The 17,423-nt window shown below is 46.0% G+C and overlaps 1 protein-coding gene and 1 long non-coding RNA gene across 2 annotated transcripts; one reads left to right on the top strand and one right to left on the bottom strand.

The window, feature by feature from the left end:
- Nucleotides 1-5,139: 5,139 nt before the first annotated feature.
- Nucleotides 5,140-11,789, top strand: LOC144735565 (uncharacterized). The gene is made up of 4 exons (XR_013588648.1): nt 5,140-5,268; nt 6,050-6,216; nt 8,168-8,221; nt 10,179-11,789. It is a non-coding gene; the product is annotated as an uncharacterized LOC144735565 (long non-coding RNA).
- A 3,782-nt stretch (nt 11,790-15,571) lies between these two features.
- On the bottom strand, nt 15,572-16,682 carry LOC144735547 (odorant receptor 131-2-like). The gene is given in 2 exon segments (XM_078617980.1): nt 15,572-16,628; nt 16,631-16,682. Coding segments are annotated over 2 exon segments (960 nt in total). The 3' UTR covers nt 15,572-15,720.
- Nucleotides 16,683-17,423: the final 741 nt, after the last annotated feature.

Here is a 17,423-nt window from a genome sequence, read left to right as displayed (position 1 = left end):
TAAAAAAAGAACGTTTAAAAATATATTGAATTGTTTTTATGATAGAATATAGTATTGTCATCAGTATGACATAAGTATACCAAGTTTGCAGTCGATACCACATTGGGAAATTGGTTAAAATTGAGTTACAAGATTTGAAGATACAACAACGACGACAACAACAACAGGCAGAGTGAGTTAAAATAAAGCGTGTAATGATAGATCACAACGTTTCAATCGCAACACAAGCAAATCGTCATCAGGTGGGACAACCACAGCAAGAAAACAACTCCCCGCCTCTCTCTCTTCTCTCCTCTCTCTGTCTCTCTCTCTTTACGCTCGCAGTGTGTTTAATCAAACCACAAGTCATTGTACGTGGCCCAGAACCCCTTCTCCCCCACCTCGCCCCAACCACGTGGGCACAGACGGGAACCAATAGCGGGTGGTGGTGGTGCCGGTAGTGCTGGTGGTAGTACTGGTGGTAGTGCTGGTGGTACTGGTGGTGGTGGTAACACTGGGGAGTGGTAGTGTAGCAGCTAGCGCGCTGCTCTACGAATCTGACAGCCCGAGTTCGATTCCCGCTCACGGCCAACGCCAGTGACGATTATCTGAACCGGTTCTGGGCCTCAAACGAGTACCTGATGCGGTGTGTAAACATCACCACTGGGGAGACAAAGGGGGCCTTGCGAGGTGCTGGCCACCCACCCCCTCGTGTGCCGTGCCACCCCTTCATAGGTGCTCGCTAACAGCACTTGCCCCAACAATATGTTAAGACTATATACGGGGGTGTCTTTGTCTTTGGTGGTACTGGAGGTGGTGGTGCTGGTGGCTACACTGCTACACGTGGCTAGCCTGTTGATCCAACGCTTTGGAGGCAGCGAGGGTTGGGCAATATGGGTAATGTAACTCTATGGGCAATGTCAGTAGCGACAGAAACACGGAGAAGCTATATACTCTAAGTTCTTTCGGTAAAGTCACGTAGGTAAAAATGAAATTAAAATTAATACAAATAAAACAATCAAAATCACGACGTTTCGGAGGCAACACAAGCTTCCGTCTTCAGGGTGAAATTAATTTTAATTTCATTTTTACCTACGTGACTTTACCGAAAGAACTAAGAGTATGAATCCTTGCAGTCACGAAAGCTTCAAATCTAGAACGGAGAAGCTACTTGTAGGGCCCAAAATGGCCCCACAGTTGTGACGAAACCGGTAATTGGTAAACTATTGCTGGCTCTTCAGCCCCCAAACTAACGTTATCATCCTATGTTCACAAGCCTTTAGGGTCAAACATTTGCAGAACATGCCAGTTAAAGTTTAGCGGCTAGGAGGGAGGGGCGGAAGGAAGGGGTGGTGGGTGGCTTTGTCACACTTTGCGGTAACATTGCGGTAGAATTGTGGTACCGTGGGGATAAGAGGGAGACGTCAGCAGGAATGATGAAGAGGAGAGAGAGAGAGCTGTTGATGAAGAAGAGAGCTGTGAATGAAGGAGGGAGCTGTTGATGAAGAAGAGAGCTGTGAATGAAGGAGGGAGCTGTTGATGAAGAAGAGAGCTGTGAATGAAGGAGGGAGCTGTGGATGCGGGAAAGAGAGCTGTGGATGAAGGAGGGAGCTGTGGATGCAGGAAAGAGAGCTGTGGATGAAGGAGGGAGCTGTGGGTGACAAAGAGAGAGAGAGAGCTGGAAATAAAGGAGATAGAGCTGTGGGTGAAGGAGGGAGCTGTGAATGCAGGAAAGAGAGCTGTGGATGAAGGAGGGAGCTGTGGGTGACAAAGAGAGAGAGCTGGAGATAAAGGAGATAGAGCTGTGGATGAAGGAGGGAGCTGTAGATAAAGGAGATAGAGCTGTGGATGAAGGAGGGAGCTGTAGATAAAGGAGATAGAGCTGTGGATGAAGGAGGGAGCTGTTGATGAAGAAGAGAGCTGTGAATGAAGGAGGGAGCTGTGGATGCGGGAAAGAGAGCTGTGGATGAAGGAGGGAGCTGTGGATGCGGGAAAGAGAGCTGTGGATGAAGGAGGGAGCTGTGGGTGACAAAGAGAGAAAGCTGTAGATCAGAGGTCGCAACCGGGTACCCGCTACCCTACCCGATACCCGGCTACCCGTACCCGGCTGAGTACCAGTAGCCGTTTGTGACCCTGGTGCGGCCGGGTACGGGTACGGGTAGGCCGTGAGTCACTGGTGAGTAACGGTTTGTCACTCATTTCGGGTAGGGTACGGGTACGGGTAGGGAACGGGTACCCGTACCCGGCCGGGTACGGGTACGGGTACCCATTTGCGACCCTGGTGCGACCGGGTACGGGTACGGGTAAGGAATCAAAACCAATTTGCGACCTCTGCTGTAACTAAAGGAGATAGAGCTGTGGATGAAGGAGGGAGCTGTGGGTGACAAAGAGAGAGAGAGAGAGCTGTAGATAAAGGAGATAGAGCTGTGGATGAAGGAGGGAGCTGTGGATGAAGTAAAGGGAGCTGTGGAACAATGATGAAGAAGTTGGAATAAAGGGACAGGAACCGTTACCTATCCCCACGTGTTGGTGAGGAGAGTGCACACTACAGATGGAAGGCGCTGGTCATAAATGTCTCCCGAGGTCGCACTCTACCAGATGGTGACAAGGTGATGACAAGGTGCGGTCGGTTGCGGCACCTTGCGGTAGTTTGTGGCAACTCGTAGCGGCACACGTCTGATGACCCAGACGCACTGTAAGATGATACACGCTGACATGAATAAAGCTGACATGAAATAAAAGCGGACACTTGTAAGTGGGCGTGTCTTTGCCCGTATATGGTGTTACGGTGTTGAAATGGGGTATGGTTTAGGTTCTAGATTTGAAGCTTTCGTGACTGCAAGGATTCATATTCTTAGGTTTTGTCGGTAAAGTCACGTAGGTAAAAAATTTAAATTAATAAAAGTAAAATGATAATAAAATAAAAATCACTTATTTTTATTTTACTTTTATTAATTTAAATGTTTTTACTTACGCGACTTTACCGAAAAAACCTAAGAATATGGTTTAGGTATTTTGGATCCCAAACATCGATTCTGCCCACCAAGACATCGATTCTGCCCCTTCAATTCGATACCTGCTCGGGGCCGCCGTCTTGAAAATGTCCACTGTTTCAACTTAAAACCCACGGTCAACGGAGCAAAAGTGAGGTGCTTGTAATGAGATGTTTAGTGTCAGTATGTTCTAACACTCAATGAGACGATTGTGTTGATTCGCTTTGCAAAAACATAATTTTTTTATGCCTTTAAAAAAAATGTTTTTTAACAGTGCGGCATGAGATCGGTGGGCGAAGCTGTCTGGAGATTCGGATGAGTCACTTTCAGCTTCGGTTACATTGATCATGGACATTGCTCAAATTGCATTGGGCAAATGATTGAGCAGAATCAATAACAGCATGAGGAATTTGACTAAAACTCCCTTTTTGTTTCGCGTCAGCTTTTATTGTATTACATCGCCACGTGGCGCAGTTGGGTCATAACTTTACCAGAGAGATTAGCCTCTGCTAGTCCGTGACGACCTGTCTTATTCCCTTTGCCGTGGGGGATCCGAGCTCCCGGCGCGAGTCGAGTACGGGCGCTGTAAAGCGATAGTTCAAGTTCAAGTTCATTTATTTAGGTATAGCCCTATGAGCTATTCGGCTCTTGAATCGGGTGCAACCGCAACAAACAAAAAACATGAACAAAAAAACATCGTAAAGTGAATATGTGACTGAGTGCAAACAGAAAATCCAAGAAAAGACAGCAAAATATTGCAGAAAAAAACACCGCACACCAACGCTGTGTGCAAAAATCCCAGTGGGATACAAGTCAAACAACCAACAACAACCACAAGACACCTTAGAATAAGGCCATCATTAAGGCCATCAGTCTAACTATGTACTACAACAAACAAACATGGCTAATAGAATTGGTCTGTGTAATGCGGAGGGATAAATTGTTCGTACGTGTAGAGGACGCCTCACCCATCCTCACACACTCGCACCACAGGGTCGGAGGTCAGGGGTCACTCAAGTCGCGCACACACGGCACGCTCGGGCATCGAATGGAGATCGGGGGTGTGAGCTCTGACGTGCACGTCACGCAATCCGATGGGTGAGTGGTTGACACTCATATTCTTAGGTTGTTTTCGGTAAAGTCACGTAGGTAAAAAATGTAAATTAATAAAAGTAAAATAAAAAATAAAATAAAAATCACGACGTTTCGGAGGCAACACAAGCTTCCGTCTTCAGGTGGAACAGTCACAGCACGATAGCTGTATCAAGTGAGAGAAATTCCAACAAAAAACGTATTTATATATATATGCTGGTTGAGAGTGGGAGGAGCCAAGGTAGGCCCTGAATATTATTGTTGTGAGGTTCGGTGCGGCTGAAGCACGCTGTTAGGAATGAGCCTTTGTTGTGTAAACTAGGCGCGGATGATGTAAAGGTGCCGTGTAAATGGGACTGAGCCTTTTGTTATGTAGAGATGATGCGGCTGAAATCGCTGCCAGGAAATTTTATTTTATTTTTATTTAACTTTTATAAATTTTATTTTTTTACCTACGTGACTTTACCGAAAAAACCTAAGAATATGAGCTGATTGGTGGAGAAGAGGGCTAAAAGGGAATGGAAAACGTGGGAACGGGTTGGTTTGTTAACGCGTAGCAGACTTTCGCGATCAATATTCATGATAAAAGATTTTAGGTTAGATCGCGTAAGTACAAATGTGTCGTAACCCTCCACCATCCGACAGCCGGTAAAGCTTGTCACGTAAACAATACACGTCAAAAGTTACTCGCATAAATCGTGACTTAAAGCTTTCGTGACTGCAGGAATTCATATTCTTTGAGTCTTTCAGTAAAATCACGTAGATAGGTTCAAAGAAAATAAAACAAATCTACGACGTTTCGATCGCAACACAAGCAATCGTCATTGCTTAGTTACTAGTATAAATCGTGACTTAAAGCTTTCGTGACTGCAGGAATTCGTATTATTTGAGTCTTTCGGTAAAGTCACGTACATTTTTTGTTATTTTCTTTAAACCTCAATATTTCAAGCCCCCCCCCCACCTTTGACCATAGAGGAAGAGGGGGATGGGCGGTGGATCCATGAATACAAAACGCAGTTGATGTTTGTTTTAGGATAACCTCTCGTGCACCCCCCCGCCAGCAAACATTAAATAGACGCAAACCACCAGGCAGAGCCGCGGCTAACTCGACTCAGTGCGCTGTTGGCAGCGTCCCGTTCACGAGTGTCTGTGACTGCAGCGTTCACCGTCTGCCCAGGCGGCGCGTTCAGCGGAAAGCCACGAGGTGAAGGATCACACTGGTCAACACACTTTTTCTGGCATAAGGTATTTTCCAACGGTTTTAAGGTAAGTTTGGGGTGCTGATTCCAAATCTGGCATCAGTTTTTGTCTATCACATCAGGTTTTTGAGATATCAAATATTGCAATTTCAATAAAAACTGCAGAAGAAAAATATTAAATAAATGTGGATATCTACATAGAATTATATTATAAACACACTATCCTAAAAATACAGCACCATATTTTAACACTAAAGCAGTCACGGACTCGCAACAACTTGCAATCATAAGTGACAGAGTTAATTTCGGGTAAAATCAATGAAAATGGGGTATCCCAATAGCATAAAAATAAGATGTGATAGCGCAAATCTGAGATCAGATCTGGAATCAGCACCCTGAAATTAGTCTAAAACATTTAGATTTAAAGCTTTCGTGACTGCAGGGGATTCATCTTCTTGGTTCTTTCGGTAAAGTCACGTAGAATGGAAATAATAAAATAATAAAAATAAAACATCATAAAATAATTCTCACGACGTTTCGGCCACAACGCAAGCAGCCGTCCTCAGGTGGAGAACAACGCAAGCAGCCATCCTCAGGTGGAGAACAGGTCTGGCCGAAACGTCGTGAGAATTATTTTATCATGTTTGATTTTTATTATTTTATTATTTTCCATTCTACGTGACTTTACCGAAAGAACCAAGAAGAAGTCGAGCGATTTTGGGGATTATTGGGTTGGCGCAACTGACTTTGGCCCACGTCTCGTTTGACCGCATCTCACTGTCGCAGGACAACGATGTACTTCCTATGGTCGCTACTTGCGGCGACTCTTCTCAGCGCCCTCGCAGAGCCGCAATACAACACAGTTCAAGGCCATTGCTCGGGGCAGAATGGACTGCCGGGGATTCCAGGAACTCCCGGGCAGCCTGGTCCCATGGGCAGGGATGGAAAAGAAGGTAAGAGGGTGTACAGCGAGCAATCATTCGTCGCACAGACACGGAAACAACATGGGCAGACACACTTGGAGAGACACACCGAGCGAGACACACACCAAGACAAATAGAAGGACAACGAATCTGTGCCGAGGCCTTAAATAGAGAGAGTGGGGAGGGGCCGGAGTAGAGAGAGGACTGGGGAGGCGGACACACGAGGGGACCAGCAGACAAACGAGGGGACAAGGAGGGAGCAGCGTGGAATTCTGGACCACAGTGGCCAGAGGAGAGACAATGGTTTAGAGCAAGCAAATCCAAAGTTTGAGAAAGCATTCTTAGAGCAAGAAAATGGTTTAGAGCAATAAATCCAAAGTTTGAGAAAGCATTCTTACCTGATGATGACTGCTTGTGTTGCAACTAGAGGCCGACCGAAACTGAATTTCTGGTTTCGGCCGAAACCGAAAGTAAACCGAAAGTAAACCGAAAGTGAAAAATGTACTTTCAGCCAAAACCGAAACTAGACCGAAAGTTAACTTTTTGGCTTCAGCCAAAACAGAAACAATGCCGAAAGAGGCCATTTGCCAACTTTCGGCGCCGAAACCGAAACCGAATTTTGGTCGGCCTTTAGTTGCAACCGAAACGTCGTCTTCTATTATTATTTGATTTTATATTCTACGTGACTTTACCGAAAGAACCAAAGAGTAATTCCTGCAGTCACGAAAGCTTCGAATCTAGTATGAGCTCTACACGATGCGCTAATCAAAGTTTCGCTTGTTCAGCTCTTCTGCGCATTTGTCCTCACTGCGCTTGTTCGACGTGACAACGTAATGATCTGTGCCAGGTGGGTCGCGGTGTTGATGTGCGCGGTGGGAAGGAGTCGACAAAAATAAATAAATTAAGAGTTCATCTTCTTGGCTCTTTCGGTAAAGTCACGTAGAAGGGAAGTAATAAAATAATAAAAATAAAACATAATAAAATAAAATAATTCTCACGACGTTTCGGCTACAACGCAAGCAGCCGTCTTCAGGTGAAGAATGAGACACTGCCAAGCTAGGAGCTTATATATAAGCTGGGTTGGAGGTGGAAGAAGAGCGCCTTAACAAAAAGAATGTGCATATCAAGAGGAATTTAGCATATTCATGGGAAATGCGTAGGAGGTGGGCGGGGGTGTTTCAAAGTCATATTATGCCCATGCATTATGCAGGATCAGCAGCACCAAGGGAGGGTGCAGGGAGTAGCATTAACAAAGGAAGAGTTTTACTTCAATTTAAAGCTTTCGTGACTGCAGGGATTCATCTTCTTGGTTCTTTCGGTAAAGTCACGTAGAAGGGAAAATAATAAAATTAAACATAATAAAATTATTCTCACGACGTTTCGGCCACAACGCAAGCAGCCGTCCTCAGGTGAAGAGCAGGTCTGTCGAGAAGACAGAGTCTGAATGACACACCCCAGGCTTGGAGCGTCTATTTAAGCTGGGATGGAGCGGGAAGGGCGCCCTGACAAAGGAATTTGCATATCAAGAGGAATTTTAGCATATTTATGGGAAATGCAGATATGCGATTAGTACTACTTGTGAAATGCGTAGTGGGTTTGGCGGGGGGTTTAAAGTCATATTATGCCCCTGCATTATGCAGGATTAGCAGCATCAAAGGGAGGGGATAGGGGGAAGCATTAATAAAGGGAAGGAATGTTAATAGTATGTAGCTGCAGTAACTATACCACCACGTAAACAACTAAAGTATAAACTACATAGTATCATCAGTATACTAAATATACTCTCCAATAAGCTGAGCTACTAACAGTAATTAATACATTATTTCCCTTCTACGTGACTTTACCGAAAGAACCAAGAAGATGAGTTTTACTTCAGTTAATTCTGGGCCCTAGGGTCCCGCCATGAGGTTCAATTGTAATATTATAACATTGACATTAGACATTGGAGCAAACATATGAATTTGTGTTGTGGGATTTGCAGGTCAGTCTGGACCAAGAGGTGACCCTGGTGCTGCAGGAAGCCGAGGTGAACCAGGTAAACTCTTCGCCAGCAACGTTTTATATATTTTGGTGAAATTATAGACTTGAGCGTCAACTGGAAAGGGACCACTTCCCAATGACTGCAAAACTTGGTATACTTGTGTCATGCTGATGACAATACTCTATTCTATCATAAAAAAATAAAAAATATGTATTTTTAAACATTATTTTTTATATGTTATGTTTCGGCTTGGGTCTAATTGTCCATGGTCAACTGATGTTGGCTGTAATTGGCCACGGTCCCTTACGTTATGGCACTTCCTGGAGTCGTGGAGATCTTCCATTACTAGTACATTTCATAAAAGCGTGTTTTACAAAATAGTTTTTATTTAATATTACTTATCTTTTTTTAAATGTTGGGATGTATTTGACAATTGACGCTCACACCGTCCCTCTCTGTGCCTCCCTATCACTACCCCAACCCCTATCACTACCCCAACCCCTATCACTACCCCAACCACTATCACTACCACAAACACTATCACTACCCCAACCCCTATCACTACCCCAGCCCTATCACTACCCCAACCCCTATCACTACCCCAATCAATATCACTACCCCAACTCCTATCACTACCCCAACCACTATCACTACCCCAACCTTATCACTACCCCAACCCCTATCACTACCCCAACCCTATCACTACCACAACCACTATCACTACTCCAACCCCTATCACTACCCCAACCCCTATCACTACCCCAACCCCTATCACTACCACAACCACTATCACTACTCCAACCCCTATCACTACCCCAACCCCTATCACTACCCCAAACCCTATCACTACCCCAACCACTATCACTACCCCAACCACTATGACTATCCCAACCCCTATCACTACACCAACCCCTATCATTACCCCTATCACTACCCCAACCCCTATCACTACCCCAACCCCTATGACTATCCCAACCCCTATCACTACACCAACCCCTATCACTACCCCAGCCCTATCATTACCCAACCCCTATCACTACCCCAACCAATATCACTACCCCAACCCCTACCCCAACCCCTATCACTACCCCAATCAATATCACTACCCCAACTCCTATCACGACCCCAACCTTATCACTACCACAACTCTATCACTACCACAACCACTATCACTACCACAACCCCTATCACTACCACAACCCTATCACTACCCCAACCACTATCACTACCCCTACCCTAGCACTACCACAAACCCACCTTTTACCTCTCCCGCCTGTTATCCTGTCACCACAACTACACCATCAGTACTTTTACGTGCAATTTGTACATTTGTTTTTGGCAAGCACCTTGAAATGTGGTACTGCTATGTAAATATAGGTACGATATATAATGTAAGACGCATGGCCTACCACTTTCGGTTTTTTAAACGTCGCGTGATCTTTAACGTCCATCTGTGAAGTAGCTCGTTACTCCCGCAGTATTGACCAGGGCAGCCGTGGGGCTCCAACCGCGAACCTCTGGGACAACAAACGGCAAAATCTCCTAGCCACGTGGCTAGAAGATGTTAACTACCTCGCCTGGTGTACAGGAGGTCGTCGGTTCAGGTCTAAACTCTGACGCCTGCTGCTGCTGTATATTTGTAGTCTGCGTGTTCTCCATGTTGGCCGTTATATATTTCCACGGGATGATAAGCCACTTCGTTGAGCTATCATTTGTGATAGCCAGGTCGCTTCTAATAGTTTAAGAAATGTACTATGTATTTGTTTACATAATTACACAGGAAGTGTAATAACAAAGCATGTTGTATCTTGATTTTAAGATTTTGTGACTGCAGGAATCCATACTCTTTGGTTCTTTCGGTAAAGTTACGTGGGTATAAAATAAAATAAATCACGACGTTTCGGGCGCAACACAAGCGTCCGTCATCAGGTGGGAAAGCATGGTCTGCTGCTGAGGCAGACTGTTTTAAAACAGTATACAGTAAAGCATGTTGTGTTTTCATTTATTTAAGGATTTCCCGGAAAGATCGGACCCAGCGGAGCGGACGGGCCAATTGGACCTCCAGGACTTCCCGGCCCGAAGGCAGACAAAATAGACTTTTCAACGCTGCCAAAGTCAGCCTTCACTGCCAAGATCTCTTCCTCAAAGCCTCCAGCGGATTCACCCATTAAGTACGACATCGTCATCTCGAACGAGCAAAACCACTACAATCCCTTAACTGGAAAGTTCACATGCGTTCATCCCGGCACCTACTACTTTGTGATACACGCACACGTTCGCGAAACCACCATATGTCTGTCCATCATGAAGAATGGGAGCAAGATCTCCAATAGTTGCATTGACTTTCACGCTGCCATTCATTCCATGGCCATGAGCGGGGGTTCAGTGATGAAGCTGAAGGAGGGAGATGAGGTGTGGGTTCAATCGCAAAGCCCTTACGTTGGTCTCTATTACCAACCCGGTTATCGCGACGACACGTTTACAGGTTTTCTCTTGTTTCCCGACTAGGAAAAGAGTACACATGTAGCGGAAATCTAGCAAACTTTCGATTTACAATCTAAATAATTATGTACTTAGCTTATACACTACTGCTATGCGAAATCCAATTTGAGAAAAGTCATTGAGAATCCGGAGGCCCTCGCCTTTAAGTGGCATGCGGAGGAGAGGCACGTGAAGGAAAGCTCCTCCTCATAATGTAAAGTAAACCACTCCCCCTCGTCGTGCATCACTAAATGTGGTGACTGACACCAGGGCGGAGATTTCTCCCGCACCTTCCGACGAGCAGGGTTGGCTCCAGTATGGTGCGAAAGAAGTCAAACATACGTAGAACTACATGCGTACGTACAGAGAGCTGACGCTCAATCAGAAGAAGCTGAGCCGGAGTGGGGAATCACGGGGAAGGAGGGTGACCATGTGAATAGCTGTGCCAGAGGTCGCTAACGGGTTTTGATTCCTTACCCGTACCCGTACCCGGCCGCACCAGGGTCGCAAACGGGTACCCGTACCCGTACCAAGCCGTACCCGTACCCCAACCGTACCCGGCCGGGTACGGGTGTGGTACGGGTATCGGGTACCTGATTGCGACCTCTGGGATGAAGCCATGTTGCAGGTGCGGGTGGGATGATTCTAGGAACTTGAATTGTGAGAAGAGACAAGACGTTAGGAAATGAGTGGCAAACGGTTACTCACCAGTGACTCACGGCCTACCCGTACCCGTACCCTGCCGCACCAGGGTCGCAAACGGGTATCGGGTACCCGGTTGCGACCTATGAGCTGTGCCTTTCGAGGAATGCCGTGGCAGAGTGGAAATGTGGGCAATCACAGGGAAGGGGTGACCGTGGGAATGGCTGTGCTTTTGAGGAACGTGGTGTGGAGATAGTGAAATGGAAGAATATGTGAGACAGCGGAGGCAAGACCAGAGCATGGGTTAATGTTTAATTCAACAACATATTTCCACATCTCCGATTGGCACAGTTGGATACGAAAAGTGCGAAAGACGGTCAACATACAGTAAGTACATACAAAATTTAAATAGATGTCTTTTTTTTAAATGGATTTCGTTATACGGTTGCAAATGACGACGATATACACTCATGTGAAAATAAAAGTATTCGAAAACGGATTTTATGACTGGAACTCGGTCATTGCACTGGTGACACTCAGTGAGTACAGCGACATGGGTTTACTCCACATAGAACACACCCAAGAAGAAGATGAAACCGGCGTAACCAAACAACACGGGAACACTGCATACACAGGTGAGCAAATTGAGAAGCTATTGACGAGGACCCAACGCATCACAAAAAGGGGAGAACGGCACTGAAGCCAAAGGACCTGAGACTCAGTTGAAGAAGAACCCTTGAGGCAGATAGCGGACCCCCAACAAAGAACGATGGGAGTCAGGGACTCAGTCCCGCAGGTGGGAGCGAGAGGAGGATCGCGAGTTACAAGCGGAGGCAGAGGAGCCACCTTGCGACCAGAGGTCGCAACCGAGTACCCGATACCCTTACCCTACCCGATACCCGGCTACCCATACCCGGCCGGGTACGGGTACGGGTAGCCGTTTGCGACCCTGGTGCGGCCGGGCACTGGTACGGGTAAGAAATCAAAACCCGTTTGCGACCTCTGCTTGCGACGTAACACGACCCGAGGGACTGTATCTGACGAGGGGAGAAGCAGCGGTCGAGGGTGCTCGTCTAATCTGCGATGCCCTTGAACAGGTGACCATCATCGACCGGAAACCACAAGAGAAAGACTTTCAAGCCAAAGCACTATCGTGCTCCCCCCCCCCCCATCCCCCCTGCCCGGAGACTACGGAGGGAGATGGAAGGTTAATTCGGGAGCTGCTAAAGAAAAAAGAGTGAGGGATTTGGACCAAATGGCAAAGGTTGGTCGCAAAATAATTTGGAAATGGGAGGATGCCAGTAGATAGCGAGTGAAGCTACCGAAAGTGGAATCTACCGGTAAGAAACCTCCACATCCATCTGTGGAGTCATGGATATCGAGACCTTCTCCTCCTGGACGCCTTCCCACCACTCCTCCCCCTCATCGCATTCAAGATGGCTCCAACCAGAGATCGCAACCGGGTGCCCGATACCCATACCCTACCCGATACCCGGCTACCCGTACCCGGCCGGGTACGGGTACCCGTTTGCGACCCTGATGCGGCCGGGTACGGGTAGACCGTGAGTCACTGGTGAGTAACTGTTTGTCACTAATTTCCCAACGTCTTGTCTCTTCTCACAATTCAAGTTCCTAGAATAAACCCACCCGCGCCTGCAACATGGCTTCATCCCAGAGGTCGCAATCGGGTACCCGATACCCGGGTACGGGTAGGGTACTGGTACGGCCGGGTACGGGTACCCGTGTGCGACCCTGGTGCGGCCGGGTACTGGTAAGGAATCAAAATCCGTTTGCGACCTCTGGCTCCAACGTTGAAAATGGCTCCCGGCTTATATTCGCTCCCCGTAGGCTAAGCCCCGCCTCTGGCCACGCCCCGCCTCTGGCCACGCCCCGCCTCTGGCCAAGCCCCGCCTCTGGCCACGCCCCGCCTCTAGCCACGCCCCGCCTCTGGCCACGCCCCGCCTCTGGCCAAGCCCCGCCTCTGGCCACGCCCCGCCTCTGGCCACGCCCCGCCTGGAACCTTCGGGAACGTTCCAGAGGCTTCCCTGGTAGATCCGCCCAATCACCTTTACCCCAGACATAATCCCTACTATGGATAAACCGTATGATAAGTAATGTAACCCCCACAATAATTCAGTAAATGGCGCTCTTTTATTACAAATGGAGCAAATACGCTTGTTCTTAATACTCTTAGTTTTTTCGGTAAAGTCACGTAGGTAAAAAATGAAATAAAAATTAATAATAAATAAAATAATTATAAATCACGACGTTTCGGAGGCAACACACGTCTCCGTCATCAGGTGGGACCGTCACATCCAGATTTGCTGTATCACTTGATACATCACTTGATACATCACTTGATACAGTAAATTTGGCTGTGACGGTCCCACCTGATGACGGAGACTTGTGTTGACTCCGAAACGTCGTGATGTATTATTATTTTATTTTTTATTAATTTTAATTTTATCTTCTCACCAAACGCCTGCGTCTCCCGAAGAGTCATCCTCCTGAATTCCTGACCATCATCGCGCCACCTTCAACCATCGTCGCCAAATCGTCATCATCAAAGGTAATCAAAAACACATTGTTCTTCATAATGTTTTATTTATTTGATTGCAGTAATTTCTATAAAACGTTTACCCCCCATGTTAACTCGTACCAGGAAAGTAACCCGCATTTTTCCCCATTGAACGAGGTTTCTGCATTCGCGATTTCAGCATTTACGTGCATTTTCAAGAACAAATGGAGAGGGTTTACTGATATTTACGTGAATAAATATTAAAGGTAGGTTTACACAGTAATACGATACCATTATGTTTAAACGAAATACACGTCTGTGCCTTCTAACGCTATTTTTCCTATAAGTGTTAGGTATTTTGATATTCGACGATTTTTTTTTATTGTATTTCAACATGAGCCCGGTACAGAGCACAAACCGCGACGGGGGGAGGTGGGCGGGGGGGGGCACAGAAACTCCACGGACGAAAATCACAAAACTCTCAAAGCTCTTGGGTTTAGAGGAAGGGGAGAAATGGGGCTCACTGCTTTACATAGGTGGGGATCGTGAGCATGTACGTACATTTCGATTTAAAGCTTTCGTGACTGCAGGGATTCATCTTCTTGGTTCTTTCGATAAAGTCACGTAGAATGGAAATAATAAAATAATAAAAATAAAACATAATAAAATAATTCTCACGACGTTTCAGCCACAACGCAAGCAGCCGTCCTCAGGTGAAGAACAGGTCTGTCGGAAAGACAGCGTTTGAATGACGGCTGCTTGCGTTGTGGTGAAGAACAGGTCTGTCTTTCCGACAGACCTGTTCTTCACCTGAGGACGGCTGCTTGCATTGTGGCCGAAACGTCGTGAGAATTATTTTATTATGTTTTATTTTTATTATTTTATAATTTCCCTTCTACGTGACTTTACCGAAAGAACCAAGAAGATGTACGTACAGTAGACTCTCGATTGTCCGTGCTAATGACGTGGAGGACGGCCGCGGAGCATTCAAAATCGCGGATAATCCAAAAATATTTAGATTTTACGCGGAATCTCCATGCCAAAAAAAAATCGTTTAAGTTTAGAAAATTTAGTTTGTTAATGAACAAAACAAAATTTTGCAGAAAAGGAATCGGCCGATCGATGCACGTGCTCAGTAATAACATTTTCCTGGACTCCCGCCCAGCAGAAGTCTCAGCCCGCGAAGTGGATTGACAGCAGAGCCACGCGAATCAACATCGATCTAACTCCGCCCACTGTTGTTAAGATATAGCAACTCCTGTACTGCAGAGGCAATCGCGTGTACTTTGGATTAACCGGAGCAAAATATTTGTTCGGTTTAAGCACGTTACTTTCAATAAACATTTCCCAGAATAACAATGTGTAACTGTTTTTTAGGTTACTAATTTGAGCTTCAGGGAAAATCCACGAGTTATTAATTTATGTCAAAATCTCAGGTGCGTGGTTAATCTGCAAATTGGAAAAAACCGCACTGCGAATAATCAAGAGTCTCTTGTATGTGACGCCCTTTTTCGAAAGACAATTATTATTATTATTATTATTTTAATTCACATCAACCATCTGCCTACAACTTTACGATATTACAATATTAACATAAATCTACTTTATATGAATAGATGAATATCTTTGAACAACTTACCAGCCTAAAAATATTACATCTCATTTGAAAACGAATTTCTGGATTAAAAACTGATTTTCGAAATTGAAAACTCATTTCTATAGAAGTGCTGTTTGTGTTTAGTTTGTTGTCCTTCCCCCGCACATCTGATTAGCGAGGCTGGATATGTACGGTGCGAAAGAAGTTCAACATACATACATTTAGACGAAGACACAGATATTTAGACAATTTAACTAAAACCAAGTTTAAAAGCATTACGAATGGTGGATTCACGTTCATCTTGTTGCATGCAGTTTAAAATGTAGCCACCCGATTGTAGTGACAGGTAAACTTCTTCCTAAGACACTGCCTAAGTTGTTTATCACGTAATCCGTAAATTAAGGGAACAAAAAACCTTGAGCTATAATAAAGAAATAAATAATTGCATAACCTTAATATTGTCAACACGTAAAGATTTGATGTGATTATAGCAAAAACGATTTCAAATAATCTGTTACCAAGTGAACATAGATACAGAAACAACTGCAGGCCGTGTAATATCACAGTTTGCTTGGCTCGTTTCGCCTTAGACGCATCATCGGACGCCTTTCTAGCGGCCATCATTATATTGAAGTAAGTGAAGATCAGCGCAATGATGCAGACCGTGAAAATTACGATGCTTGGAAATAGTCTGAGCACCGTGATTGCCATGGGGTTGGGCATCAGGATGTCGGTCAGATACGTGGAACAAGTCCGCGTGTTGCTCACGGTCACGCCGCTTGTGAAGACCAGAGCGCCGCACGCCAGCGGGAACACTGAAGCGACGGACCAAATTACGGCCAAGAACTGAAGCGTTTTGCGGTGGCTGAACCAGCGGGGGTGATGGAAGGGGTGGCAAATGGCCACGTATCGCTCCACGGACATGAGCGTGACGCACAGAACCCCGCTATGGTTCAGAATTGTGCTGAGCACGGTGTTCACGTTGCACGACGTCAAACTTAAATTTGTTTGTAGCCAAATTAACGTCGAGATGACGGTGGAGAAAAGCAGGAAGAAGGTGTCGCACGCGAGGAGATTGGCGAAGAGAATGTAGCGCGACTTCTCCCGTAGCTTCATTTCGGTGAAAATCGTGATGGTGATGGACAGAAATAAAGACAGGGAAGGGACCGTCATGACGAGATTGACAATCTGGAAGATGGTGTAAAACACCAGGGCGACCACGCGCCGCTGTCGACGTTCGCGGTGACGTTCGCGGTCGCGTTGCCAATTTGAGTCATGACTTTTCGGAGCCTTTGCGGGTACACGCAAATGTGACCGCGAATGTGCGGTGCGGTAATGTCGTCGGCTTTCAATGCGGCCTCTATGAAATGTGGAATGAAAGTGAATTCGAAAATCAGTGCTTCACGTCTGACCTGCAGCTTTATATTATCAAGAGAGACAGCTGGCCCTAGAATTCTTACAGAGACCTCCGCCTTTAAGGGTGAATGCTTATTTAGTGGGATGATCAGGCTTTTACCACTGTGCAGCTCCCAAACTTTGGACAAAACGTCAGATACGTTTGTCCGTCTTTAAAAGTCACTTCTGTAAACTGGTCTTTATCCCCTATTTTCTGGCCCTTTTCTCTGGCTCTGAGGGAGTGGGTTAGTGAGTGGGTGAGTAGGTGGGGTGGGTAAGTGGTTGAGTGAATGGATGGGTGGGCGAGTGAGTAGGTAAGTGGGTGAGTGAGTGGGTGAGTAAATTCGCTTTTATCTCACGCCTAGTTGCGGCCGTGTACCCCGCAGGTTCTGTTTATCTCCTGGCTTTCCTTACACGGCGAGCATCGGTGGTGGCGATCTACGGATGAGATGCGCCACTTCACAAATGTCAACGATTATTACTTCACTTACAAAAGTATGATGTTGCATTCCCGGACAATCCGCCAATGTCAATTGATTGCATTAAAAGGAATAACACATTTACCCAAACTCCTCTTCAAGGTAATTGGCCTGTCACTTTTGTTAACAAGAGGGGCGATCATA

The sequence above is a fragment of the Lampetra planeri genome, chromosome 55, assembly GCF_965212315.1.
Source record: "Lampetra planeri chromosome 55, kcLamPlan1.2.h2, whole genome shotgun sequence".
Classification (NCBI taxonomy): domain Eukaryota; kingdom Metazoa; phylum Chordata; class Hyperoartia; order Petromyzontiformes; family Petromyzontidae; genus Lampetra; species Lampetra planeri.
This window is presented reverse-complemented; position numbering and strand designations above follow the sequence as displayed.